The sequence below is a fragment of the Prionailurus bengalensis genome, chromosome A1 (genome assembly GCF_016509475.1).
Source record: "Prionailurus bengalensis isolate Pbe53 chromosome A1, Fcat_Pben_1.1_paternal_pri, whole genome shotgun sequence".
Classification (NCBI taxonomy): Eukaryota; Metazoa; Chordata; class Mammalia; order Carnivora; family Felidae; genus Prionailurus; species Prionailurus bengalensis.
In genome coordinates this window covers 191417602-191444882 of record NC_057343.1, presented here as the reverse complement: position 1 = coordinate 191444882, position 27281 = coordinate 191417602, and the positions used below count along the sequence as shown (strand labels likewise).

Genomic DNA, 27281 nt, shown 5'->3' with positions numbered 1-27281 from the left:
TTATGCTCTTTGCCTGGGTGCACAGTCCAGCCACACAGCAGACTTTGAAGGTCAGAGTACAGCTGAATCCTACCATCCTTGGCTTCTACCCAAATGCTTGTTGACATTTAGCCCCTTTGTGTTATAGTCAAGGGGCACCAAGAGGACTTCCCCCGACCCAAACAAAAGCATCTCTTCCCATCAGTGTCTGAAGTTCTCCTATTAGAGACTTTTCTTGATTTGAAATGTTACCTAATGTTTAAAAGCCCCAGGAGCACCTGGGTGGCTCAGTTGGTTAAGCATCCAACTTCGGCTCAGGTCATAATCTCACAGTTTGTGAGTTTGAGCCCCTCTGTGCTGACAGTTCCAGAGCCTGGAGTCTGCTCTGGATTCTGTGTCTCCCTCTCTCTCTCTCTGCCCCTCTCCTGCCTGTGCTCTGTCTCTCTTTGTCTCTCAAAAATAAATAAATGTTAAAAAAAAAAAATTAAGCCCCAGTAAAATACAATGCCTGCTGAGACGGGTTTAGAGATAGATAGAGCCAGTACTTTAGTAGGTAATCATTTATCAAATAATTTTGAGAAGTAAGATGGTCACCCGGAAAAGGGTGCGGGGAAACCAAAAGATTCCTCCAGGCCAAAACAAAGACAAAGACAAACATTAAAAGAGAAACTCTGTTCTGTACATAGGAAGATGTGGATAGTGTATGCTAAGTGATTAAAAATAGATTACAAAAGAGTAGATATTTTATGTCCCATCATTTAAAAACATATACTTAAATGTTATATGTATAGAAGAACCAGGCAGGATAAACCCCCACAAGAGTATCTGTGATGACCCCTGGGTGGTAGGATTATAAATTTCTTCCCTTTAAAAAAAAATGCATCTGCATTTTCTCTTTTTTTTTTTTCAAAAATGAGCATAAATACTTAACCAACAAAAAGAAAGGGGCTAGAGTAGCAGCTTTAAAAACCCACCTGCTGTGATGAAACGTACAGCCTGGTGTCTAGAGTTAACAGTGCTATGTTGTCCGCTTGAAAACTACCAAGAGTAGATCTTAAATGATCTCCCCACAAAAAGTGGTAATTGTATGAGGTGAAAGATGTATTAACTGGTAATCATTTCACAGTCGTCAAATCGGCAATGTGTCCAGCCATCACATTGTACACCTTAAACCAACACAGTGTTACAGGTCAGTTGTATCCAGGTAAAGCCAAGGGGAAAATCTGCCAAATTAATCATTGTTCACGGGACAACCCTTGCCTGAATTAAGTGTTGGGTGCACTTCCAGGAGAAAATGACAAATAGCAGGTCAGCTAACACTTAATATAAGGTAGCTAAAATGTTGGTGGTGGTGGTTTTTGGAGATCAAGGATAACAAATGTGTACCTTAAGTGCCTTTGCCCCTCTTCTAACCCAAGGCACACATTGATAATCAATCCTGCTGGGCCTGAATCTGTTGTCGAAATCGCCTCCAAAAGCAGCCACTGCCTCAGTCATGAATGGTGACCCCAGTGCCACTGCTAGCACATGTGTTGCCCACACTCAAATCATGAAAAGATAGCCTTCCTCAAGATGTTTCATTCCTTTCTTTTGCACTATGATCATAATACGTCGATTTTTAAACAACAAAGTATATCTGCTAGGAAAGGATCCTCGTAAACAGTCAATCTCCTGGCAGCCCTTAGGATGGAATGCTCTTGGACAAAATACTGTCTTCAGAAACCATTTATAGCAGACCTGGGTTTTTGTCATCTCTGCTGGAAATCGTTAACCTCCTCCCAAAAAATAAACACAGACCCTGACAAGATGGCATTATCTCCCAATAAAAAGCAAAGTGGTCAGAGACCCCTGGCAACTCGTCCTGACATTCTAGGCACTGGAATCTGCCCTACTTTGGTATCGAGGAGGCAACTGAAATGCCCACTTCCTGTTGGTCAGATGTATGGTCCGTATAGCAAGGTAGTATGGCAAGGCATTGGACACTAACTGGGTATCCTTAACCAGTCAGCTGTTTCTGTTTCAAGGCAGCATGATTCAGGGAGGACTGTGGGTCTATGTTCCAATTAAAACTCAGACTTAATTCCATTTTTTCCATGAATTTGCTGACTTCTCATTCCAGTGATTTGCAATGAACATCATTCCCTGGGGCCTTTGCTGTTGCATTGGCCGCATTACAAGGCCAGCCCCTCCCTCCCAACACCCAGGGCTTTGGGTGTGCAGTCCAGTGGTTGGGAAGGAGATGTGTTCTGGCGGGCAGGGTCCACGGGACCTAATGATGAGTAAGGGAAACTCAGTGAGGAGATTTGGCACCTAGTAGGTTCTAACAGGCCACTTGCAGTTTAAAAACCGGCATTCCCATTTGGAGACTTGCCACAGGCACTTGCCCCTCCTGAGAAGCTAGAGGGCTTTTCCTCTCCCTTTGATGCATTTCTGGTCTTATACTGTGCAATGGTCTCCAGACTTAGTGACACCGCCTCTTTAATTGTAAGGTGCTGTATATTCCTCTGGATATAGACAGAGCATAAGCGAAAGAGCAGAGATCTCTCAGAATTCTCTTGCTGACCTCGGCCTGGCCACTGGGCCACCTTCCTAAACCAGCCATGCCCTGTTCTTTCATTCTGCTCCACTGCTGAGTTACACAGCCTTGAATGAGACAGGAATCTTTCTGCAGAGGAACAAAGGCAGGATGTGGCCAATGCTTGACTCCTGGGTGTTCTCCTCGAAAGGGCCTATCAGAGAGCCTGGGTTCAAGTTTTGCCCCTGTACTTAATAGCAATGAGACTCCAGGAAAGTGATGAAAATCCTCTGAGCCTTAGTTTCCACACCCCAAAAATACTGGGGCTAAGTGTAAGTCTCCCCTGCTTTTTCCAAGTTTGCGTTCTGCCTTGCTTTTCCAGAAGACCTTACAACAGTACCTGTTTTCTTTCACTAACCACAAGAAATCCAAGGAGGATTTTGCTTTCAGGAAAAGAGGTGAAAAGCAAAAATAGCATTCACCCTTTGTTTTGCAGCAAGTGGCTCCAGAGCCATCATGAGTGGCCCCGCCAGACTCCTTCCCAGCAGCTACACTCAGCATCTCAGCACCAAGCTGCCAGAGCTTTGGACTGTGCTTCATCTGTGATTTATCTCAACTTATTTGGCACGCCCCTTAGAAAGATGCGTCCTGAGGTGCCAACGAAGCCAAAGAGAGGTTGTTTTTTGGGGTCTGGGAACGGTCAAAACGTTTTCCATATAAATTCATGGTAATTGCTTCTTTGCTTTATGCCATTTGGCCTTAGGAAAGGTTTCGTTAGGAACGCTCTGCCTTCAGATAGTGGGGGAAACCTATTCCCACTCCCCAGTCTTTGTGTTGAGTGAAGTGAGGAATGTAAAGTCACCGGAGCTTCATAAGCAGGCCCTCAGCCACCATGAGTCCCTTCTCTCCTCTTCCCGGAGCTTCCCAGAGGCTTTGACTCAGCCTCGGTCCCCCAACTGAGAGCCTGGCTCCAGCCTGCCTGCAGCCCTGTCAGCTCACCCCTCCCTCTCAAGCCACAGCAAATGGTTTCCTGCTCTCTTCACACTGATCTTCATCTTGTCTCCCCTCTGTCTGCAATTGCACTTGTCCTGCCAATTCAAAAACTGGCGCATTCTCCCCAGCCACCTCGAAGCCATCACCGTTTCCCGTCTCCTGTCTTGTCTCGTTTCTCCCAGTTCTATCCAGCCTGGGGGGATAGAACTTATCAAATGCCTGTTCTCTGAAGGAACTTTGTGTCGTTTCTCCCTCCTCCCAGTCTTCAGAGCCTTTTGTTTTATTTTCCCGAGCACAGACAGGTGTTCTGGACTGTCTTCCCCCACTACATCGTAAACTTCATTTAAATCTAGTTTTTCCTGGGGCGCCTGGGTGGCGCAGTCGGTTAAGCGTCCGACTTCAGCCAGGTCACGATCTCGCGCTCCGTGAGTTCGAGCCCCGCCTCGGACTCTGAGGCTGATGGCTCAGAGCCTGGAGCCTGATTCCGATTCTGTGTCTCCCTCTCTCTCTGCCCCTCCCCCGTTCATGCTCTGTCTCTCTCTGTCCCAAAAATAAATAAACGTTGAAAAAAAAAAAATTTAAAAAAAAAAAAAATCTAGTTTTTCCAGTCTTACCTGTCATCGTGTTTCCTGCAGCATCCAGACCCCTCTTCACCCTGTGCCCTTGGGGTGTGTGTCAGATCACAGAGCAAGCACTCAGTGGATGTTCGGTGAAGGAAAGGAAGGAAGGGAGAGAAGGGAGGAAGGAAAGAAGGAAGGGGCAGCACCAAGTGTAGAAGAGTAGCCGTCTTCCCCGTTAGGTGGTTTGTTGGTAGACAAGGAAGTACCCAGAATTTATCAGTGTCTCCTTGATCTCAGGTGCCACTGTGCACCTTCTCTTTCTTTGGTCTCATAGAGTCAGAGGAACTGAAGTGTGTGGAAGGGTCTGGTCACCTTGAGAAACGCCCACGCTTGCCTACCCTTGCATTCATGTCATTCCCTCTCCTGGAGTCCATTTTTATCCTCATGCTGATGATTCCTAAGTTTGGATCCACTCCCCAGATTCTGGGGCCCCATAGCTTACCTCTAGTTGCCTGTTAGACATCTTCTCTTGGACATCCACAGACATCAGAAATCCACCTTACCCAGATCTGATCTCTGCTTCCCTGCCGCCCGCAAACCCACTGTGTCCTTGGACCCTGTGAACAGGTGGTGGGTGTCATTTCCCTGTCTGCACCTGTATCCCAATCTGTCACCAGGTGTCCGATGTCTGCTCCCTCCTCTCCATCTCCAGGCCCTAATCTCTCTTGATCCCAACACCTCTCTGTCCCCTACTGCCCCAATCTCTTCTCTCTCTCTTGCAGCCACAAAGTGAAACTGCAGATTTCCCTGATGGAAACCATCAAGGTGGCATTAAGATGCCTGAGCGAGGCTTACAAGATCCTTCCCCAGCACTGAAAGCTTCAGTCTAATTCAGCTGACAGCCCCTTACCAGCTGTGGTCCCTCTTGGTCTTGGGCCTTTGCAGGAGATGTTCTCCCTCACCTGTCCAGTACTTACCCCTGGTTCAGGTCTCAGCTTAGCATTCACTTTTGTGGAAAGCGTTCCCTGTCATCTTCCCCAAAAGTCTGGGTTGGTTGCCCCTCTTAATGTATTGCCATAGCCCCACGCACACCCCCACTGCAACACTTCCCACAATTTTCCATTTACTTATTTTCCTCATCATTTTGAGAAACGCCATACATCAGGTCTGCCTCACTTAATGTTGTGTCTCCAGCACCTTGCAGTGAAACTTGTGTATAATCAATGCCTTTTATTTGTCGAATGACTGAATGAATGACTTCTTTTCTGCTCAGGCTATATCTGAGCGAGAATGAAAGTGTCCAGATCTTCCTTGATCTCTAGATAATAGTATGCCTATGTTCTGTATATGCTTCTTGTTGGCCTGTCATGTCTGATCAAACGTGGGTCTTCAGTATAACTGGTCCTTCCAAGAAGACTCTCTCAGTCAGTATTTGCATGGGATATGAAACACTGCTTGGATTCTCCATCAGGACCACAGACTTGAGGGCCCTGGACTGGGGCTAGATTAGACAGCTCAACCCACAGACAGCTTGGTGGGGGTCCTGAATGAAGAAGAACTCTCATAAGTTTTTAAAAAGAAAACCCGTATAGACTGGAGGGTTTTGGAAGACTCCTAGGAGGTGAAGCTTGAATGGGACTCAGGGATGGATAAGGATGAGGGAGGTTTGGGAGGGTGGGGAAAGAAGGAATTTATAGGTGTAAATTGACCAAATGAGTGGTCGGTCCAGTTTTTTACCTTAGTATCAAACCAGCAGATCTTTAAAAACTAGTGGCCTGCAAAGAAATTATTTACACAAATCCAGGATAGAGGTTACCTCTGGGGTTGGAGGAAGAGAAGTTTCAATAATTTCCTGTTTCTTCAGCCGGAAGCTGGCTCTTGACTCTTCATTATTCAAGCTGCCTGTATATGTCACAATTCTTTCAGTTTAAAGAATATCCATAGCTATGACTAAAAACCCAGTAAATAAAGCAACAAATGATGTGATCCTATCAGATACGAGTGAGGCTAAAAAGTTTCTCACGTGGTGAGATTTTAAGTAATCTCCTGTTTCTATGTTTGATCATTTTACTTTTTTTTTTTTTTTTTTTTTTTTTCCCATCCTGTATATGCATCGTGAGGGGGAGAACGTTCCACACTTCCTCAGGCTTTGGCCACCTGCACTACCATGGAGAAACAATGGTGTCAAAGTGAATTGGCCCTGGGTCTTAACCCTGTCAGCCCTACTGCTTCTTTATTGCCGTGTGGACCTAGCTAGGAAATGTCACCTCCCTGAGAATCCCAACGTCCTGGCATGTAGGATGGAGATCGAAAGAGCCACCTCATAGGATATCCTGAAGTGCAAAGCAGATGACGGGTACAGAGCACCTGGCACATAGTTAGTGTTCAGCAAATGCTCACTGACTCTCCTTCCCTGAAGAACAAAGCCATTATGTTGGCATAGATTCTCAGTTCTAGGGAGAAACCCTTAGAGACCATTTAACCCAACCTCTTCATTTTGTTGCATTTAAATTATTCTTAATTGCACATGATGAATCAAATAATACAGATGAGCTTATGATGAAAAACATCATTCTTGGCTCTGCTGCACCTCACCCCACCTGTACCCCAGTCCCCAAGGCAACTTGTTTTAATCATTTCTATTTCTAGTTGTTCTCACTGTTCTCTCCATAATGCTTAATTATATGAGGATAGCTTCTATTTCTTAATTGGCACCTTTAGACAATACCTACTGACTCCCTAGTTGGAAAGATGAGATTTTAGCTCATTTACATCTCTCCTCTCTCTTCTTTAATATTTGATTATGTCACTTGTTGCTTCTGTTGCTTCCCTTGTAATCAGAGATAATACACTCACACCACCATTGCTTCTCCTCGTAACATTATTTAATATCTTGACTCCTTTCTGTGAAAGATGAGGAAATTAACACCCCCAACTTGCACTTCTAACACTTCTGCCTCCTACCCCATGTCAGCTACTTTTGCTTTTATATGATCAAAGCTGTATTTTTGTAACACTTGTATTTTCTTCTGCAACTTGTCCTTAGGTATAGCCTAAACAAAACAAAATCATGTACTAGTTACATTGTTAAATCTGCACAGATGTTTTTCCTTGCTAGACCAGGTGACATGCTAGGATTTCGTTTCCTTCCCTCTAATTCCAGCTCAAATCCCCCAAAGCTCCTTATTTTAAAGTTAAAAAATTACTTTCAAAGTTTTGTTTCAGATCAGTTTTTTTAAAATGATATATGTACAATATAGAAAATTCAGTAAGTGCATACAAGTCGGGAAAAAAACAGGGAGAAAGAAAGGGATAGAAAATTAAGAACACCTGAAAATCTCATCACATGGAGTACTTCTTAAAAATGTGTCATGTAATTCATACAGAGTAATCAGTAAAATTGAAGAGAAAATACTTTCCTTAGTAATAAGGGGAAGCATCCAGGCCCATATAAGAAAACCCAAAACAGGAGAGATTCTGTCCTAAGTCTCAATTCCCTTTTATGCCACAGACATTCAACTTTTATTGCACATACTTACTGAGCATTTATTATCTATCAGACACTGTGCTCCCTATTGGGAATAAAATACAGTTAAAAATGGACATTGTGCCTACCTTCATGAAGATGATATCCCAGTGGGGGAAGGTAGACGTTAACCAGACATATAATCAGGCAAGTATAAATTCTAAAACAGGTTGTGCTCAGATGCTGAAAGGAAAAGGATGTGATTCTTTGAGGGCACATAACAAGGGAGCCTGCCGAGGCGGGGAGGTATTGAGGGGGGTCAAGAAAGTCTCCCCTGAGGGAATGATGGTTGAATTGAGATCTGAAAGAAGAGTGGCAGTTGACTAAGCAAAGGGAGTGTGGGCAAGAGAGGGGCAGGGAACGTTTCAGAGAGAAGGCAAAACTTCAGATGGTGCATTCAAATAACAAACGCTGCTGTGGCTGGAGCAGAAGGAGTGCAGGCCGAGTGGTAAGAAACCTACTGTCAAGGTGCTTCACAAGCCAGGGGCTGGGGGGTTCCTGGACAGGCCAAGTGTGGATCCTTCAAGATAGAGATTAGATAAGGAGGAGATCGACCGTTAGCATGGGCGCCCACAGTGGAGGCCGGTTTGGCTCCCTGACACAAGCCTTTGTGTGCTCGGCACTGGACGTTTTTATCCGTCGCAATGGCCTCAGCTAAGGAATGCCAGACAAATGCCTTGTGAAAGGTGTTGTGGGGTATGTAGCCGCCTCATTATGCAAATGGCCATGTAGCTCATCCTCTGGGACTTTGCAGGCAAATGCTTTCCCACCTCTATTAGGAAACCACATCCTTCTTTCTTTCCTCACCTTCATTAACAGATTGCATGAGGAGGTAGAAAACACACTGGAAGCATGCCAGCAGGAGGTTCCCCTTGCCCTAGAGAACCCCTGACACTGCAGTTGTGGATGGCTGGGGGGGGGGGGGGGCGGAGTATGCAGAGAGGGGGACTGAACACTCCTGTCCCCCAAGGAAATCTGAAGTGGAAGCTCATTATGTGCAAGTTATAAAGCAGCAACATTGCTCTTGTTGTAGAGGATCCAGAACCTTCTTCCTCTTCCTCTCTCCCCTAAGGTGGCACCCAAGGTTAATTTTACCCACCTAAATTTAATAAAATAGAAAGCTAACGGTTCATGCAATGGTCAGCTTTTCTAGTAAGAAGACGTATCTAGGAGCCACTGAATTTTTTGGAAGAAAAGAAAACAAGAAAGATAGGAAAACTTGGCAGTGGAGCTATTGTAACCAACCATCTGCTTAGAATACTTCCATAGTTCCTCATAGCACTTAAGATAGTATCCAGACTTCATACCATGCCTATGAACCCCTACATGATCTGGTTCCTCCCTACCATTAGGGCCTCAGTGTGTACTGTGATTCCCAGCATGGCATCACTAGGCTCCAGCTTACCTTCTGCCCCAGGGCCTTTGCACTGGAATGCTCTTACTTCATATCTGTATGGCTGGCTCCCTCACTTCATTCCATCTTCTCTTCAAATGTCTCTCCCTCAAAAAGGTTTTCCCTAACCATCCACCCTTCCTCAAGTAGACCCTTCCCCACTCCCAGTCACTCTCTATCCTATTACCCTATTTTAATTATCACCATCTGAAATTTTCTGATTTGTTTTTATCTGTCTCTATCAACTAGAACATAAATTCCATGAGGGCAGAGATCTAGTCTAACTCGTTCAATGTCTTATCTGCAAAGCCTAGAACAGTACCAGGCACTCCACCAATATTTGTTGGGTGAATGGATGTAATGGTATTCTCATGCTTGGAGGTTAAGTCATGTGGATAAATACATTTATGTATTCATCTAAGACAAATATGAGATAACAAATATGCATTCGTTTATCAATAGTTATTGAGAAACCATTACGTCCTAGCCACTGGGGAGAAGATACAGAACTAGAGACCACACCCCCACCCGTAAGGACCTCAGAGTGTTGTGGTGGCCAACGGGAAGAAATGTGGAAAGAAGCAAGAGACATGAGGATGTGGGGTGCCTGCATGCCTCAGTTGGTTAAGTGCCTGAATCTTGATTTTGGCTCAGGTCATGACCTCACAGTTCGTGAGACCCAGCCCCGTGTCAGGCTCTGTGCTGACAGTGCAAAGCCTGCTTAGGATTCTCTCTCTCCCTCTCTCTCTGCCCCTCCCCCACTTGTGCGCTCGCTAGCTCTCTCTCTCTCTCTCTCTTTCAAAATAAATAAATGTTTAAAAAAAAAGAGAGAGACATGAGGACTTAATGGTCATGGGAAGTAAAGAGAAGGAAAACGAGCCCCAGGTTTTGGGCTTGGGCACATGAGGAGATGAATGTGACATTCGGTGAGCAAAGGGGGGAGGAAGGGAAAAGTCAGCCTTAGAAATGTGGAGGTGTGGAATATCCAAGCAGTGATATTTAGCAAGGAGCTGGACGTCCAAGTGGGGAGCCTGGGAGAGGTGAAAGGAGCCGCCATGGCCTTGACACATACAAACCCCCAAAACACACGCAAGGAAAACATTGGGACTGACTGAATAGTCAGTCCTATGTATTAAGGAAATTTTATTTCTGATTAAAAAAAAAAAAAACTTGCAACAAAGAAAACTCCACATGCAGATGGTTTCACTTGTGAATTCTACCAAGCGTCTCAGGAAGAAATAATACCAATTCTGCTCAGTTGCTTCCAGAATACAGAAAAGAGGAGAACTCGTCCCAAATCATCTTACAAGGTCAGCATTATCCTAATACCAAAACCAAAGACATTTAAAAAAGAAAACAGCAAAATCAGTGCTCCTCATTAAAAAAGTATAAGAATCCTCGATAAAATATTGGCAAATAATATCCAGCAGTACATAAACAGGATCATGCATCACATCCAATTGAAGTTTATGCCCAGAATGCAAGGCTCGTTCATCACTGAAAAAATCAATGTAATTCACTATATTAATAAACTGTAGCCTGAATGATCAATAAGCCAAGTTTTAGATTGATACGATGAAGCCAAGGACCTAAGTTTACAAATAGCAATCAAGACTAGGTGATTTGATCTACTGGTTATGGGAGAAAATAGCTTAATTAAGAAAGAGGGAAATTTTCCCCTTTGTCTAAGACACTGAGATCAGTGTCCTTTTGAAGGGTTCACTTGTCTTTCCTCTGCTAGCTTGCTTCAAGGACTGACCTATAGTGAGAAAGGAGTTTGGGGGTTCCCCTCTTGAGCAGCCAGCCTTCCAGATTTCCAAGACGGCATATTCCACCCATGCTTGGGTAAGGAAAGTCAAGGGCACTCATACTCCTCATTTTCTCAGATGTTCAGGATCCAAGAGTGCCAGAGTTGAATGAAGCCTGGGTCTTACCCAGTCCAAATCCCCACAGTTTAAAGAAGAGCCGTGGGGGGCGTGGCTTCTCTCGGTCCTCTTATGCCATCCTCTGTTCTGAGATCCAGTGATTGTAAACTGGTCCCGGGACAGCAAGCTCATTAGACCCTGTCCTCCAGGCCTGTCCTCCCCCGACTCTTCCCTCTTTTTAAGCCTTTCTAAAGCTCACGTTTATGCATAATAAGTCACCATCAAAACGGATCTGTCCTAGATTCTAGTTTCTCTGATCTCACTGTTTGGTGTCTGGTGTGGAGAAAACCAAACAGACACAGGCCTTTGCATAGAATCATACGTGTTGGTGGGTGGTCAGATTGGCCAAGCCACCTGCTTTGAGCTTGCAAGCCTCATAACCAATAAGACAGACACAGGCTCTGGGGCCCATCATCTCTGTTTGATTCCTCTGTCACTCGTTTGAAATCCTCAACAAATTTCTTATAAGATTATAATGAAAAATGTATTGCACACTCATTATGTGCCCAGGACTATCCTATAAGGTTATGCTTTCTCTCAGTCCTTACAAAAACTCATTAAATGGTACTATTCTGGTCCTCATTTTATAGGTAAATAAGTAGACTCAAAGAGATTAAGCAACTTGCCTAAGATGCCACAGCTAGTAAGTAGAAGAGCCAAAATTTAACCCTGGCTGCCTGTGGTGCTCAAGTTTTTACAAATGAAAATTCTTCGTGGTTTAAAATGAACGTTATTTTCCCTTTTCTTTCCTTCCATCTCTGTTTGCAGTCTCAGGAGGAAGTCTGTGATTTGCTCCATGCTGCACCCTTCCAAAACATCTTGCCTAGAGTCTACATCAAAGGTAAGAAATCACTAACAGCCGCTAAATAGCCAACTTGCATTTGAACTTCATGCCCACTTAATCACAATAAACTCAGATCTGCAGTCAGAAAGGATAAATAAAGCTTTGGGCAGCTATTTGATATTCATAGAATCACAGAATTAGAAGTGACACTCCAGGCCCTGTTCCTCGGTCCTTCTAGATCATCCCCAATGTGTTCCTGTCTAGCCTTTGTTTAATTTGTTCGAATGATGGGGAACTCACCGCCGCACAGGGCAGATAATTCTGTTGTTGGACAGAGATAATAGAACGTTTTCCTTGTAGTGAGTCCCGATCACACTTTCCAGAACGAAGGAGAGCAATTCGACACAGTCCGTCCAAGTTTTGGAACACAGATACGTCACCGGTCCTCTGGGAGTTTTTCGTTCCTCGGGTCCCCCAGGGTGCCCTGAGTCTCATTTCCTGCTCTGCTGCTCCTTTTGCAGAAGGGGAGCGTCTGGAGGTCCGGATGAAACGCCTGGAGGCCAAGTATGCCCCTCTTCACCTGGTCCCTCTGATAGAGCGGCTGGGGACCCCTCAGGTACGATCCTTCTATTTTTTTTTTTAAGATTTATTTTTATTTATTTTGAGAGAGATAGAGAGCAAGCAGGGGAGGAACAGGAAAGAGAGGGAGACAGAATCCCAAGCAGGCTCCACGCCATCAGCACAGAGCCTGACATGGGGGTCGAACCCACAGACTGTGAGATGATGATCTGAGCTGAAATCAAGAATCGGATGCCTAACCGACTGAACCACCCAGGTGCCCCAGGTACCATACTTGTATCGTGGACTCTGAGAACCAAAAGGAACTTTAGAAGGAGAGCCTTTGGTCTAACCCCCTCATTTGACAGGCAGGGAAACTGAGGCACAGAGAAAGGAATGTCTACAAAGCCTGTTAGTGGCAGGGTCAGGTCTGGAATGAGATTTGCTATTTCTCAGGCCTGAGTTCTTTCTTCTACACCGTGTATCAGCTATTCCACCCAGAAAGAAGGAAGTCAGACAAGTATCTATTGTGCTTCTATTAGCATCAGGAATTCTGGGAGTATCAGGAGTAAGTTGCCTCTCAGAATTCAACCTCCACACACCCTGAGAACCAGTGATTCACTTCTGGATATCTTTGCTGGAAAAACACAGGAACACGGATGTTGACTGTAGCATTGTTTGTTAAAGCAAAAACTAGAAACAACCAACAGAGGGTTGACTAAATAAAATGTGGTAAAGTTCATTGAATGCTCAATACTTTCTATATAATAATGAAAAGGAAAAATGAGATCTAAGTGCATCAATGTGTATCGATCATAAGAGCACAGTTAGAATGAATACAACAAAACCATATCAGTGAAGCTTTTCCTGAAAGATGGTATACTCGTAGTTCATAAGAGCGGCACCCTCTGAAGACAGATGAAAGAGACAGAGATGGGGCAGTGATCACAGGACACGTCAGCTTTATCTGTAATGCTCTAATCTTTTCAAAAGTGAATAAGCTCATGTGTTAATGCTGTAATTAAAATCAGTTTTTGCAGGGGCGCCTGGCTGGCTCAGCCAATAGAGCATGCGACTCTTGATCTCAGGGTTGTGAGTTCGAGCCCCACTTCGGGTGTAGAGATTACTTAAAAATAAAATCTTTGAAACAAAAATGAATTTTTACACACCAGTGCCAGTTGTTCTGCACATGAGGATGAGTGGGGCAGGACCCCTGCCTCAGAGAACTCAAGACAGTGGCAGGAATCAGGAAGAGAAAAGGGGAGGGACACAACGAGGATCTCGTGCTGTCTCCTTCCAAGTTGATTTGAGTGATCTGCACATTTTCAGGAGGCCAGGGGAGGAATTCCACAGGTAGAGAAATGGGGCGCCCTGGTGAGACGAGCCAGGGTGGGTGTGTGTTGTTCGCCTTTGCCAACTGTTCAAAAGGTTTGGGATTCCAGTGTGCACTCGGACTTGCATTCCATGGGTCCTCTCTGCTCGTACCACCAAACCTGATGAGTCTGAAGGACTCACATCCTCAGCGAGGGGGCAGAAAGCAGCCTCTTCTCTCAAAAATCAGGGCAAGTATTTGGAGCACACGGCAGGACCCAATCTGCTCCATCCTCAGGCTCCTGAGCAGCCATCACCAGACCACCTGTGTGCCACCCACCTCCTACTGAAAACCGTGACTGAGTGTTCAGTGGCATCTGGGTCCTTGGAGTCACCACGGGGAGAATTCAGATCCTGTGGAGTATGCACACTTTTTTTTTTTTTTTTTTTTTTTGGCCTTCAGAGGCTGAGCAGAGGAGTCATCTAAAGATTTCCTTTTAGGGAGAAATCCCCCAAGCCGGCGACATAGAAATGTGTCTGCTCCGCTGTTGGTGTCATCCTACAAGAATCTGGCCTCTCACATCCAGGGTTTGGCATGTGTTTCCACTTAGAAGACTGTAAATTCCTTCCATGTTCTGGCGAACACCATTTCCTTGGGACTGTTAGAAATCTCAATTTGTCAAATGCTGAGTATTTGACCAACAAAAGCCTAGACATTCTGGAGGCTGGAGAGGAAGTGCCAGTTTTCTGTCTCCCAGCCCTCAAGGAATAGTCCAAAACTTAGTCGTCCCATAGACCGAAGAAAAGTTAACAAAATATGACCTTCCAGGCTAGCTGGGGTTCAGGGGACTCACATAATATCTAAGTGAGCAACAAGGGAGATCCTGCCACATGTTTAAAGTCAAGAGGTTTTGATGGTGTCGTACTGTTTGCATTGATTTCTGGGACATACTCAGGTGACCTGATTTGATCTCCGGTGCTACCATGGAAAGCACAGTAGCCAGGGGTCCTTGTTCCAGCTTCACACCTGAATTGATGCATAATCTACTGCTAGACATTGAATATCTCAGTCTTTGTTTCCCCACCTATGAAATGGGCTAATGGGTGTTTGGCTGCCATAGTTGAGCCGTCTTTCATGATTGTTGTGACGAACAAAAATAAGTTAAAAGACTTTCAAAAAACACAAAGGATGATACCAAGGATATCGAGATACCATTCTCCTCCAAAGGGCACTAAACGTAATCAAAGTGTTCCATGAAGAAATTTATTTCCACATTTATTTTCACAGATGCTTTTTCTGTTCCCTTGTTAACTCAGAAAAGAACGGCAGGAAGAGAGAGAAAAATCCCCCCCGTTGAGTTAGGCTAGAAAAGAACTGGATGAAATGTATATGAAACACATCTCATATATATGTACATAACACCAAGTCACAAATTGAGGGCCTTTGCTGCAAACAATCATTAGTGCACTTTTTTCAAAGCAAAAAGGAAAAAGGACATGAAAGAAAACTCACACCCTGAAAAGTATAAATGCCAACAAAGAGTGAAAGTGTTCAACCTTACCAGTAATCACTGAAATGGAAATTAAAAGACTAGGGTACAGTTTTTCATCTCTCAAGTTGGCAAAGAACTTTGCTTACTGGTAACAGAGTGCTAGTGAGGGTAAAAGGTGCGTACTTCACGCAGAGGGTACAGAGTGCTTCTGCCTGTCTGCAGACCAGTGTGCTGCTATGTAGCAAAAGCCTTTTAAAATATGTACACACTTCAACTGCATCGTCCTACTCCTCCTTCTAGGATTTTATCCTAAGAAAGTGATCAGAGATAAGCTTAAAAAGAATTACATAGGAGGACAGTTGCTTAAGAATTGTCTGCAATAATGAAAATTTGTAAACACTTTAAAATAATCAGAGTAGAAGACTCAAGGGGCGCCTGGGTGGCTCAGTCGGTTAAGTGTTCCAGCTTTGGCTCAGGTCATGATCTCACAGTTCGTGAGTTCGAGCCCCGTGTCAGGCTCTGTGCTGACAGCTCCGAGCCTGGAGCTTGCTTCCGATTCTGTGTCTCCCTTTCTCTGCCCATCCCTTGATCATGCTCATCCGCGCGCTCTCTCTCTCTCTCTCTCTCTCAAAAATAAATAAGCATAAAAAATATAAAAATAAAAAAAGTGTAGAAGACTCGATAAATGATGATATATCAATGGCCATTTTATGTAACCATTAAAAATTAGAGTACTGAAAATATTGAAGGAAATAGTTTTCTTAGATTGCTGCTATCTGAAGATAAAAAAAGCAAGATAAACAAATTCTGTTAAATATAGATGCATACACACACTCACATACATAAACACAAATCATATATCCATGCTCTAGGAAACCTCATTTCCTAGATGTGACGTGTTACACATTTCTAGGTAATGGGGTTCATGGGAGATTTTTATTTTCTTATAATGTTTTGAAAATGTTTTTCCATATTTATCCAAGTGACTGTGTGTTACTTTTACAGCTCCCTCCCAGGAGAAACTGTAAGGGTAAATGCTTCTCCAAGGCAAAGGGACAAAGCCCCTAAACCATTTCAGTCTCAGGCCCTTTGGTTGGTTGTAGCGGGGAGGTCACCAGAGTTCAAAGTCTGTGTACAGATTTATAAACCCATTGCTGATTTTTCCCCAACACGATTGTCAGGCCCTGGGGATTGATTCAGACTATGTAGATGCCCAGGAGATTAATTAGTGAACCAGAATTGTCTGTGTTAACTGATGAAGAGGAATATCCATGACTTGAGAACAAATATGGGTCCTTTATTTATTTACTGAGCACCTTCCCTGTACCAGGCCCTCTCTTTCTGAGTGGAGAGCCCTTCCAGGGTCCAAATACCAGTCTAGAGCATTGCCTGGTAAGAACAGAATGAAACACCAGCTTCAGGATTCTTTTGAAGACACTTCTAGCCAACTGTGACAAATTAAATGGTCTCTTCTCTGCTCAGGAGCTTTCTCTGCCTATAGAATCAATATGAGTCAGCCTGAATCAGGGTTCCCTCTCCTTCATGTTTGAAACACAAATTTGTCTTCCCCAATTTACGTTTTTTTGTGTGTGTGCTAGACTTCTTTCAGTTTATAGTTGTCATGACAACTAAGCCCATAGCCCATTTTCTTAATGGGCTCCAGCATTGTGTTTCCTGATTTATTTCCTTCTGTGGATTAATTTAGAGATTGCTCTCCTTCTAGGGGCTCCAGTGTGATAGCTTAAAGGGAGAAGTCAGGTAGGCCCCTTCCAGGCACTCTGTGAAATGACCTCTCTGGGGAGACTTCCTTCTGGAGAGCTGACCCCGTGAGTGCCATGTGGACCTCTCCATCTCAGAGACCAGTACTCTTTAGCCTTGTCCCAAGATTTGGAGACCTTACTTTGACCTTAAATGTTAATGTCTGTCTACCATTTGCAGATGGTTTTGAGATCTCTACCCCTAGACATTTTTACTCATAATGTAGACAGTAATGTGTTTTGATGTGCTTGTCTAGCCGGCTGATTATTAGAGATGCAGTAACCAGGACCTACATGTGAAGCCAGTTTAAATTATTAATAGAGATAGTTTACAATGGTTAGAGGATTTCTAATAGGAGATGATCCTGTAAAATCAGTGGCAAATATTTAAAGAGTAACATATGCTTTTTGTAGAACATTCAACTGTACAGAAATATTTAAAGTAAAAGGTGAAAATCCTGTGTGCTTCGCCAAGCCTATCTGCTCCCACAGTTGACATTTCCTTCTAAACTATCTTACACACACACACACACACACACACACACACACCACATATAGTTTTGTTTGTCTATGGGATTGTATGTTGTTGATGTGTTTAATAGGATTATAGTATACATCCTTTTTTGAAACTTGCTGTGTATTCACGTAAGAATTTAAGCCATAGATCTAGACTAGGGTTTAAATCCAAGCTTTTACCGCTCACTGGCTGCCTCTCTGAACATCAGTTTCTTCATCTGTACAACGGGGATAACAGTGTCAGTGTTTCATGGAATCGTTCCCTCTTTCATGGGGTTGATGTGAGGGATAAGTAGCTTAGAACAGGCCTGACGTGTTACACACACACTCAGTGAGTGTGAACTGGTAGTAGTTTCATCTCAGTCTTTGCAGTGGATGCATGACATTCCATGATGTGATAGACCTGGATTTTTTTAATGGACTCTTCCTCTTTGATGGCTCCTAGATTTTACTTACCACAAGTAAGTCTTGCCACAAGACCCCCTACTATTGCACTAAGGTTTACAAAGTTAGTGCCCTGCTGTGGGTGAATGAATCCCAGGTACAGCCAGCTGTAGGGTTTGGGAATCCCCCATGAGAGGTGGAAGACAGGGTCTGAGGTAAAGCTAGAAGGTTTATGCACTCTTCTGTTCCCAGCAAATCGCCATCGCCCGGGAGGGCGACCTGCTGACCAAGGAGCGGTTGTGCTGCGGCCTGTCCATGTTTGAGGTCATCCTGACACGCATCCGGAGCTACCTACAGGACCCCATCTGGCGGGGCCCACCGCCCACCAATGGCGTCATGCACGTCGATGAGTGTGTAGAGTTCCACCGGCTCTGGAGTGCCATGCAGTTCGTCTACTGCATCCCTGTGGGGACCAACGAGTTCACAGCTGAGTGAGTACCCTCCGGGAAGGCTGGGTCACCACCTGACGTGTGTGTCTCCCCCGATCAAGAGTCACCAGGCTACCAGAGCTCACCCAGAAAGGTGGGCAGGGGCAGATTGTTCAATAGCTGCTCGCTGAATACACATATGTGCCAGGTGCTGGACAGACACCAGTACTGAGCAAAAGTAGATGGTTCCTGGCCTCATGGGGTTTACAGGGCTGAGCAGAGACAACATGCATAGACATAAGGCACATTGAATGGGGTCGCTTGGCAGGAAGGGCAGGAAGGGTGACAGGTGCCTGAGGAGAGCGGAGTGAGTTTTGGGAATGTAAATCACACAGTAGATCTGAGCCTTGAACATTGCCTGGGATTCAACCCTTAGAGGGGAGGAGAGGACATTCCAGGAAGAGCAGCAAGTGGTTGGAGGCAGAGGAGTGTGTGCGTGAGCATGTGCCCTGGGGTCGAGGACCCCTCAGGGCCTGGTTTTTCCGAGACCCGAAGCTGCCCTGATCACGTGGGCAGGAGGGAGCCCTGCTGAGGCTTTGTCACTGAGAAGCCCAGTGTCCACCTCACCCCTCACAAAATTCCAGGATTCATAGAAAAGAGAGCAAGGCCTCCCCAGCTGAGGTTCATGCCCTAACTTGCTCATGCAGTCCTGCCTCATGAGGCCTACACTCCTGAAAACCAGGAAGCCTTCTAGAGTAACCCAGTCCTACCCCCAGAGAAGACAGAAGCAGATTCCAGTTCTTCCTTCCCTCACCCAGCTACACACACCAAGAGCAGAGTGGTGAAGAAGACAAGTCCTGTCCTCCTGGAGAACAAGCAAGTGAGAGGCAGAGAATCCTGGAGGCAGTGGTGCTGGGAGTGGGCCGGGAAAGCTGTTTTCAGAGCAGCTGCTGGGCCTTCCCTTTAGCCACGGTGATGGGGAAGCAGGGAAATCTGCCCATCGGGCTGCAGCTGCTACTTGAGGACAAGAAAACAGCAGAGAGACGACCCCATGGCCTCCAAAATCACCCAAGATGCTGCTGTGTGCGGGAGGCATGCAGGCTGAGCCTTACCAGCCCAGGAGGACTCACAGCTCCCCCCGCCCCACACCAATAGTGTCTGCTCGTCCACACACCATGCCCCATCCCTGCCCTCTGAGCCTGCGTGGGCCACTTGGTCCCCTGGTTTGAGATGGTCCTTCGCCTCACAAGCATTCCTGTAGCTCCTTTACAGAGAGGTCAGACACAGTCTCATCTGAATTCTAATCAGCCACGTAAATCTCAAGGACTGGTTGAATTTTTTTCCCTGCAAATTTGTTTTCCCCAAAGGTGATTTTTCCATCAGTGGCTAATAGGCTGACACCTCTTTGTGGTTAGGAGGATTTATAACGTAACCACAGTCCCTGGAACAAGTGAACGTATGCTCACATCTTCCCTTGTACCCACTTTACAGATGAAGAGGATTGACCCAGGGACGGGCTTGCTCACTGTCTGTACTCCTGGCCCCAGAGCCCTCCCCCTGCCCTTCCCTGCCCCTCACTGTAGCTGCTTCCTCTCCCCACTCCCAGGCAATGTTTTGGTGACGGTCTGAACTGGGCCGGCTGCTCCATCATCGTCCTGCTGGGCCAGCAGCGTCGCTTCGACCTGTTTGACTTCTGTTACCACCTGCTAAAAGTACAGAGGCAGGACGGGAAGGATGAGGTCATTAAGAATGTGGTAAGCAGCTCATGGTTGGGGCCAGGGAGGCGGGGCCGGGCCTGACAGGCAGGCTTTCATCTGAAAAGGAGGGTGAGCCGCTTGTGGAGGCCAAGTCCCCACACCACAGGTAGGTACAAAGATGCTCAGTGGCCGGGGACCTTCTTATAGGAAGCCATGAGTCACTTGCTCATAACCTGCTGGGATGAATCAGGTCACCCCGCAGGGCTGGGCCGGGCTCCAGACCTGAATTACCCCTTGCCTGTGCCAGTCAGACTGCTGATACCGGTGCCTCATCCACACAAACTCTCACTGAACACGGAAGTCGTACAGGCACGGGGATGGGAAAAACGCGGCCGTGGAGTAAGCGGGGCCGCTGGGGTGCACTGACAAGGGCTGTCTAAATTGGGCTGAGGGGACAGGCGGGGAGGGGTGGCCAGAGAAGGCATCTCATGGAGACAGCACTTGAGCTGAGTCCAGAATGACCAGCAGCCAATAACCAGGCAAAAAAATGGGGTGCAGCATGGGGAGGATGTTCCAGACAGAGGGAACAGCCATAGCATGCACAGAGACATGAAGATGTGTGGCTGGAACAGAGTGTGGGTCTCTAGGACTAGCTGAAAGGAGAAGGAAGCAGGAGCTACCTCATAAAGGGTGTTTGTTTTATTTGTGTTTGTTTTTTGCCATTGTGGTAGAACATACATAAAACATCAGGGTTGCCATCTTAACCATCTTTAAGTGTGTGGTGCTGTGGCATTGGGCACGCTCACTCTGTCACGCAGCCGTCACCACCTTCCATCTCCAGAACTTTTTCAGCTTCCCAAACTGAAGCACTGTTCCCATTGAACTCTAACTCCCTAGTCTCCCCTCCCCCAAGACTCTGGTAACCACCTTTCCACCTTCTGTCTCTAGGATCTGACTACGCCAGGGACTCACATAGGAGGAATCATACAGTATTTGTCCTTTTGTGCCTGGATTATTCCATGTGCTCCAGGTTTACCACGTTGTAGCTTGTATCAGAATTTTCTTCATTTTTTTTTTTTAATTTTTTTTTATGTTTATTTATTTTTGGGACAGAGAGAGACAGAGCATGAATGGGGGAGGGGCAGAGAGAGAGGGAGACACAGAATCGGAAACAGGCCCCAGGCTCCGAGCCATCAGCCCAGAGCCTGACGCGGGGCTCGAACTCCCAGACTGCGAGATCGTGACCTGGCCGAAGTCGGACGCTCAACCGACTGCGCCACCCAGGCGCCCCAGAATTTTCTTCATTTTTAAGGCTGAATAATATTCTAGTGTGTGCATATACCACATTTTGTTTATCCATTCATCACTGATGAACCCTTGAGTTGCTTCCACTTTTTGGCTATTGTGAACATGCTGCTGTGGTCATGAGTGCACAGATATTTGTTCAGGTTCCTGCTTTCATTTCTTTTGTATATACCTAGGAAGTGGAATTGCTGGGTCATATGCTAACTCCACTTTTTTTTTTTTTAAGTTTATTTATTTATTTTGAGAGAGAGAGAGAAAGAGAGAGCATGGGCCAGGGGCTGGGGGCAGAGAGAGAGGGAAAGAGAGAATCCCAATCAGGCTCCACACTGTCAGCACAGAGCCCAGTGTGGGCTCAGTCCCACGAACTGTGAGCTCATGACCTGAGCCAAAATCAAAAGTTGGACACTTGACCAACTGAGCCACCCAGACACCCCGCTAATTCTATTTTTAATGTTAGAGGAACTGCCATACCATTTTCAGTAGTGGCTGCACCATTTTACATTCCCACCAGCAATGCACAAGTTCCAGTTTTTCCCCATCCTTCCTAGCCCTTGTTATTCTCTGGGGTTTTTGGTAATAGCCATCATAATGGATGTGGAGGGGTATCTCATTCTGGTTTTGATTCCCATTTCCTAATGACTAGTATTGTTGAGAATCTTTTCATGTGCTTATCAGCTGTTTGTTTATCCTCTTTGGAGAAATGGCTATTCAAGTCCTTTGCTCACTTTTTTTTTTAAGATGTATTTTATTTTTACAGAGAGAGCACGCATGCAAGTGGGAGAGAGTGGCAGAGAGAGGGGGAGAGAGAGAAAGAGAGAGAGAGAGAGAGAGAGAGAGAGAGAGAGAGAGAGAATCTTAAGCAGACTCCATGCTCAGCCTAGAGCCCAACACAGGGGCTCGATCCCATGACCCTGGGATCACGACCTGAGCCAAAATCAAGAGTCAGATGCTCAACTGACTGAGCCACCCAGGTGCCCTTTTGGCTCACTTTTTAATTGGATTGTTTTTTGTTGTGTATATATATACATTTATATTTATATATTCTGGATATTATGTATATTTATATGTTCTGGATATATATTCTGGATATGTTTATATATTCTGGATATATTTATATATTCTGAATATTAGTCCCTTATCAGATATTGACTTGCAGATACTTTCTCCCATTCCATGGGTTGCCTGTTCACTCCGTTAATAGTGTCCTTTGATGCAAACAAGTTTTTAATTTTGATGTAGTTCAGTTTATGTTTTCTTTTTTTTTAATTTTTTTTAATGTTTATTTATTTTTGAGACAGAGAGAAACAGAGCATGAATGGGGGAGGGTTAGAGAGAGAGGGAGACACAGAATCTGAAGCAGGCTCCAGGCTCTGAGCTGTCAGCACAGAGCCCGACGTGGGGCTCGAACTCACGGACTGTGAGATCATGACCTGAGCTGAAGTCGGACGCTTAACCGACTGAGCCACCCAGGCACCCCTATGTTTTCTTTTATTACTTGTGCTTTTCGTGTCACATTTAAGAAATCATTGCCAAACTCAGTTTCATGAAGCTTTTCCTCCATGTTTTCTTCTGAGTTTTATAGTTTCAGCTCCTATGTTTAGGTCTTTAAACCATTTCAACGTTTGTTTTTGGTTTTTGTTTTTATGTTGTGTAAGGTAAGGATCCAGCTTCATTCTTTACATGTGAATATCCAGTTTTCCCAGCACCATTTATTGAAAACACCATACTGTCTCCATTGAATGTTTTTTTGCACCCTTGTTAAAAATCCTTTGACCGTATATGGAGGAGTTTATTTCTTGGCTGTCTATTCCATTGATTTGTGTGTCTGTCTTCATTCCAGTGCCATACTATTTTGATGACTGTAGCTTTGTAGTAAGTTTCAAAACTCACAAAGGGCTTTATGGCCAAGTTAAGATTTGATTGCTTAGTTCTGGAAACCCATACAAGGCCTTTAAGCAAGAGAGTGATGTGATCATTGAAGCATCAAGACCCTGGACCCCAACCTCACTGAACTCTTCTCTTGTTCTTCCTTTTTTTTCCCCTCTGTCCTTTCCTCCTGCCCCTAACCTGCACGTCCCTGTCCTTCTGCAGCCACTGAAGAAGATGGCAGACAGAATTAGGAAGTACCAGATCTTGAACAATGAGGTTTTTGCCATCCTGAACAAGTACATGAAGTCCGTGGAGACGGACAGCTCCACCGTAGAGCACGTACGTTGCTTCCAGCCACCCATCCACCAGTCCTTGGCCACCACCTGCTAGGCGGAAGGTCCTGCAGACCCTCGACCTGGAGGAGAAGAAGCAGGAGAGAGAAAGCCATGGCCAGCCTGCAACAGGGTCCTCCTGGACAGCATATGGGATAGGCCTGGACACAAACAAGAACCTCCCCAAACACATCTACACCTCCCAAGGGCTGGGCCTGTGCATGCTCTCCCATGACATCTCCATGGTGGTTTCTCCATAGCGTAAATGAAAAAAAAAAAAAAATCAAAAGAAACAGGGCAGTATGTGCTTTTTCTTTTCTTTTTTCCCCTCAGCTGTATTAAGAGCCCTAGTCTCACCCCTTCTCCATCTCACAGCCCCACCCCACATCCATGGTTGTTTCTCAAGACCTCCTCCCAAATGGTGACCTCCTACCCAGTGCCCACACGTGACCTCAGAAGTGAAGTCTCAGAGCGGAGAAAAGAGCATGGCCATAACCCGAGATACCAGCCTGAGCTGACAGGAGTATGTCCACGTACCGACTTCCTCTCCTCCTCTGGCTCCCTCCCCTCATTTTCCCAGGTGACATCTCCCCCTGCTCTGGGTGCCAAGGATTCTAGCACCCACAGCAGTCATGGACCAGACCCTGAGAGCCATGGGAAACAGAAGATGAGGTTCCTGGTACTGACACCATGATTGATGGTGGTGGCCCTGGCTGTCCCTGGACTCCCCAAACCCCACTCCCCTCTCAGGTGCTCCTAGAGAGAACTCAGAAGTGCATTCATAATCGTATCTTACTTAGTGAAGTTATGGTAGGAAGATGGTCAGGTCTGTTGTGCAGAAACAGTATTTATTAACACAGCCAGGAATTCCATAGCCCCAAACAGAAAGCCATTAGACCATCTCAGCTTGGTGAGGAGGTGGTTCCTTTATTCATCAATCAAATACTGTGAGCACCAAGCTGCACAGGGCAGTGGATGCTGGGGATGCAGCATGGAACAAGTCAGTCATGCACTGCTCACCGCATTAGCCAGTGACCAAATTAGGGACAACTTCTCTGCACAGACTCTCATCAAGGAACACTCCCACGAGAAAGAAAATATTAAGGGGTTATTTCAACAGAAGCCCAAAACATATTGGAGTCAGGGAGGTGAGGAATATAAATAACACTTGTCAATGAACTTTTAGTACTGGGATGCACTCCCAGAAAAGGAGTCCTGTTCTACTGAATCAGTACTTCCATTGTCCTAGAAGCTGAAAGATTCCTAGGACATTTTATCTTTTATTCTCAACATCCTTAGTTCTCTTTAACTTAGATTTTGAGGCCTGGGGCATATCGCACAGGGGCATATCTATGTGCATTTCTCAGACTCAACCAAAAGTCTGCAGAATCTCCCAGTGAGCATAGGGAGACTGGTTAGAAGGATGGAAGGCTTTGGGAATGAATGTCTCATTACAGAGCACCTCTTGCTCAAAGAAGCCTGGGACCCTGAGCTTGTAAGAAAATAAAAGTGAGACATTTGATATCTCATCCCCAACCCAGGGAGGAAAAGAAAAGTGAGAAAAATAAAACAATAATGGTCCCCTCCCTTAGGGTGGATGAATGGAAATGGTTACCATTAACAGATGGCCCATTTTAACCCCATGGAAAGAGCAAAACAGTCCATAGCAAGAGGTTGTGTGATACACTGTGCCCACCAGGGAGGAAAGAAGGGCTCATCAAATGTGGTCCAAAGGCCTATATCAACATGTCCTGAGACTAGCACATTGGATGCAGATTCCTGGGCCGTACCTCAAACCAATTAACCAGAGTAAGGGAAATCTGCACTATCCACAAGCCCTCTTTGTTGTACTGTTGCACAAGGAAATCTGAGGACCACTGCTGTAGAGGGTCTTTCCACCACTAGGGCTTTGAGCTCCTTCTGAGCCATGAAAGAAAATATTTGTAGGGTAGGACAGTGATTCAGGGTGGACCGGCAGATCCTCTCATCCTTAGATGCGACTTCCTATTCTGATTTTTTAATTTTTTTCTTCTTGGTGACCATAGATGCGCCAAAGGCAAAAGGGAGAGGCTACACACACCGCATGATAGAACTACATGGTGGAACACACCTTCAAAACCCACCAAAAAAAATCTCTAAGCTGCAGAGAATCTTCAGTCCTGTCCGGGGACAGTGGCTCTTTCAGATAGGTGACTGGCTATTAAGTCCTAGAGATTATTCCAAATCCATGGTCATTGCCTTTGTGGAGATTTGGGTCATCCATTTGAGGAGACTGCTATTTCAATAACCTGTCCTTCCTGTTCTGCATCTGTAACCCTGAATTTGACCCCTTGGGTAGAATCCTATTATCCTCAAGAGACTTGATCCTGGTAAATTGAGGTCTTCACCTAAATGAAAGACATTTCGTTTCCCTGATTCGCCAGCAACATTTATTTATGAATACCAAACAGCTTTAATATTCTTTCCTCCCTGGTATTACTGCCTCCTTTTGATTTGATTTTTTTGTGTGTCTAAGAAGCAGGAAAAAAAAATCTTAGGTTTTAAAAAGTTAAAAAAAATTGTTTCAAAAACTGTCAAATGTACCATATTTGTATTAAGAGTTGTTGGGAATTTTTGTACAATGAATTTACATTTATTTATGGTGACTTATATTTACGCTTGTGATCAAATCATGATGTTAAATTCTTAAATCATATTTGCTATGCAGCTGAAGATGATATTTTGCTTTGTATTTTGGGGTACCTGTGTTGAGTTGATAAACATTTCCATCTCTACATCTCCATTAAAACTTCCAAACCAGCATCTTGGTCTTGATTCCTGGTCCTGTTCCAGGGCTCCTTGATCTGTGGAAGGCCACATGAACACCGATGACTGAGGAAACAGTCTGAAAGAGAATGGAAGGTGATAAAGGTATAGCTGGTCATTGTGCCCTAAACTAATGGCTGGCTTTGCTTTCTCGCTGGAGGCATTACCTTTACAAATTGGTTTATACTAGATAAGATACTGGCAATAGTTGTTGCTCTTCAGAATTCCATGGTCTCACTGAGTGATCTCTATTTTAAGAGGAAGGATGGGAACTAATGTGTGCAGGCAGCATGCTAAGTCCTATTCTTCCATTCCTTTGAATCAGCCACAGTCACTTTATGTGCTGTATCCCACCTTGGACAGACAAGGCTGTGCAGTGTGTTCACTTTTACACCGTTGCTAAGTGACCACTCTGATTTGAACCCAGCTTCAAAGCCTGAGCTTTTGCTGTCATGCTAATGGACTGGTCAACCAGTCCCGACCCCAAAACTAGACTTCGGGCCACTGGACTTTGCAGGGCTTTGGGTGAGGGAGATTGAGCAGAGCCTGGGATCAGGAGGAGGCCCAGCATGGTAGCAAGGGAGTTACCAGGCTGAAGGTACCTCTCACACTCCTCAGAAAGGATGACACCAGAAGAACACTACAAAGTTGTGTGTGAAACTGACACCAGTGTGTGGAGTCCCATGTTTTTCACAGCAGCAGCTTTCCCAAAGGCCACTCACAAAGACGAGTCCTAGGTCTCGTGGCCTGTGGCCTGGAGTAACCCTCTAATCTCTCAGGGTCTCCATTTCCTTGTCTTCAAATTGGACAAAATGATCCGAGGTCCTTTCCAGCTCTAATATCCTGATTTCAGGTAATGTCCCAGTGGCCTACATTGAGGGGCCTACTTCACAAACTTGAAGACTTTCTCAGCCATGTGTTGCCACTTCCAAGGATTCTCATTGTTAGAGGTTGTACATTTGAGCTGGTGTAGTTGGGGCACGGTTGGTATTAGTCCTGAAAGATGCTCAGTGGTAAGAGGGTTCTGTGGTCACATGGACGTGGGGAACGGCTCATGCTGTTTCCCTTCTCGAAGATCCGCAATGCTCTGAGTCCTGCAGCCTAATCAGCCTGGAATAACACCACATCACGCAGTGACCATGACTTTGGAA

General features: G+C 45.3%; 1 protein-coding gene across 6 annotated transcripts in view; it reads left to right on the top strand.

Annotated features, from left to right (window-relative positions):
* Nucleotides 1-26127, top strand: part of CYFIP2 (cytoplasmic FMR1 interacting protein 2) — a 129634-nt gene extending 103507 nt beyond the window's left edge. For all 6 annotated transcript variants that reach the window (XM_043597333.1, XM_043597309.1, XM_043597327.1 and 3 more), the window contains 5 exons: nt 11660-11732; nt 12197-12291; nt 17947-18185; nt 19729-19876; nt 23216-26127. In XM_043597333.1, the coding sequence (XP_043453268.1) occupies nt 11660-11732; nt 12197-12291; nt 17947-18185; nt 19729-19876; nt 23216-23383 (723 nt within the window). In that variant the 3' untranslated portion in view covers nt 23384-26127. The remainder of the gene's footprint in view (nt 1-11659; nt 11733-12196; nt 12292-17946; nt 18186-19728; nt 19877-23215) is intronic.
* Nucleotides 26128-27281: the final 1154 nt, after the last annotated feature.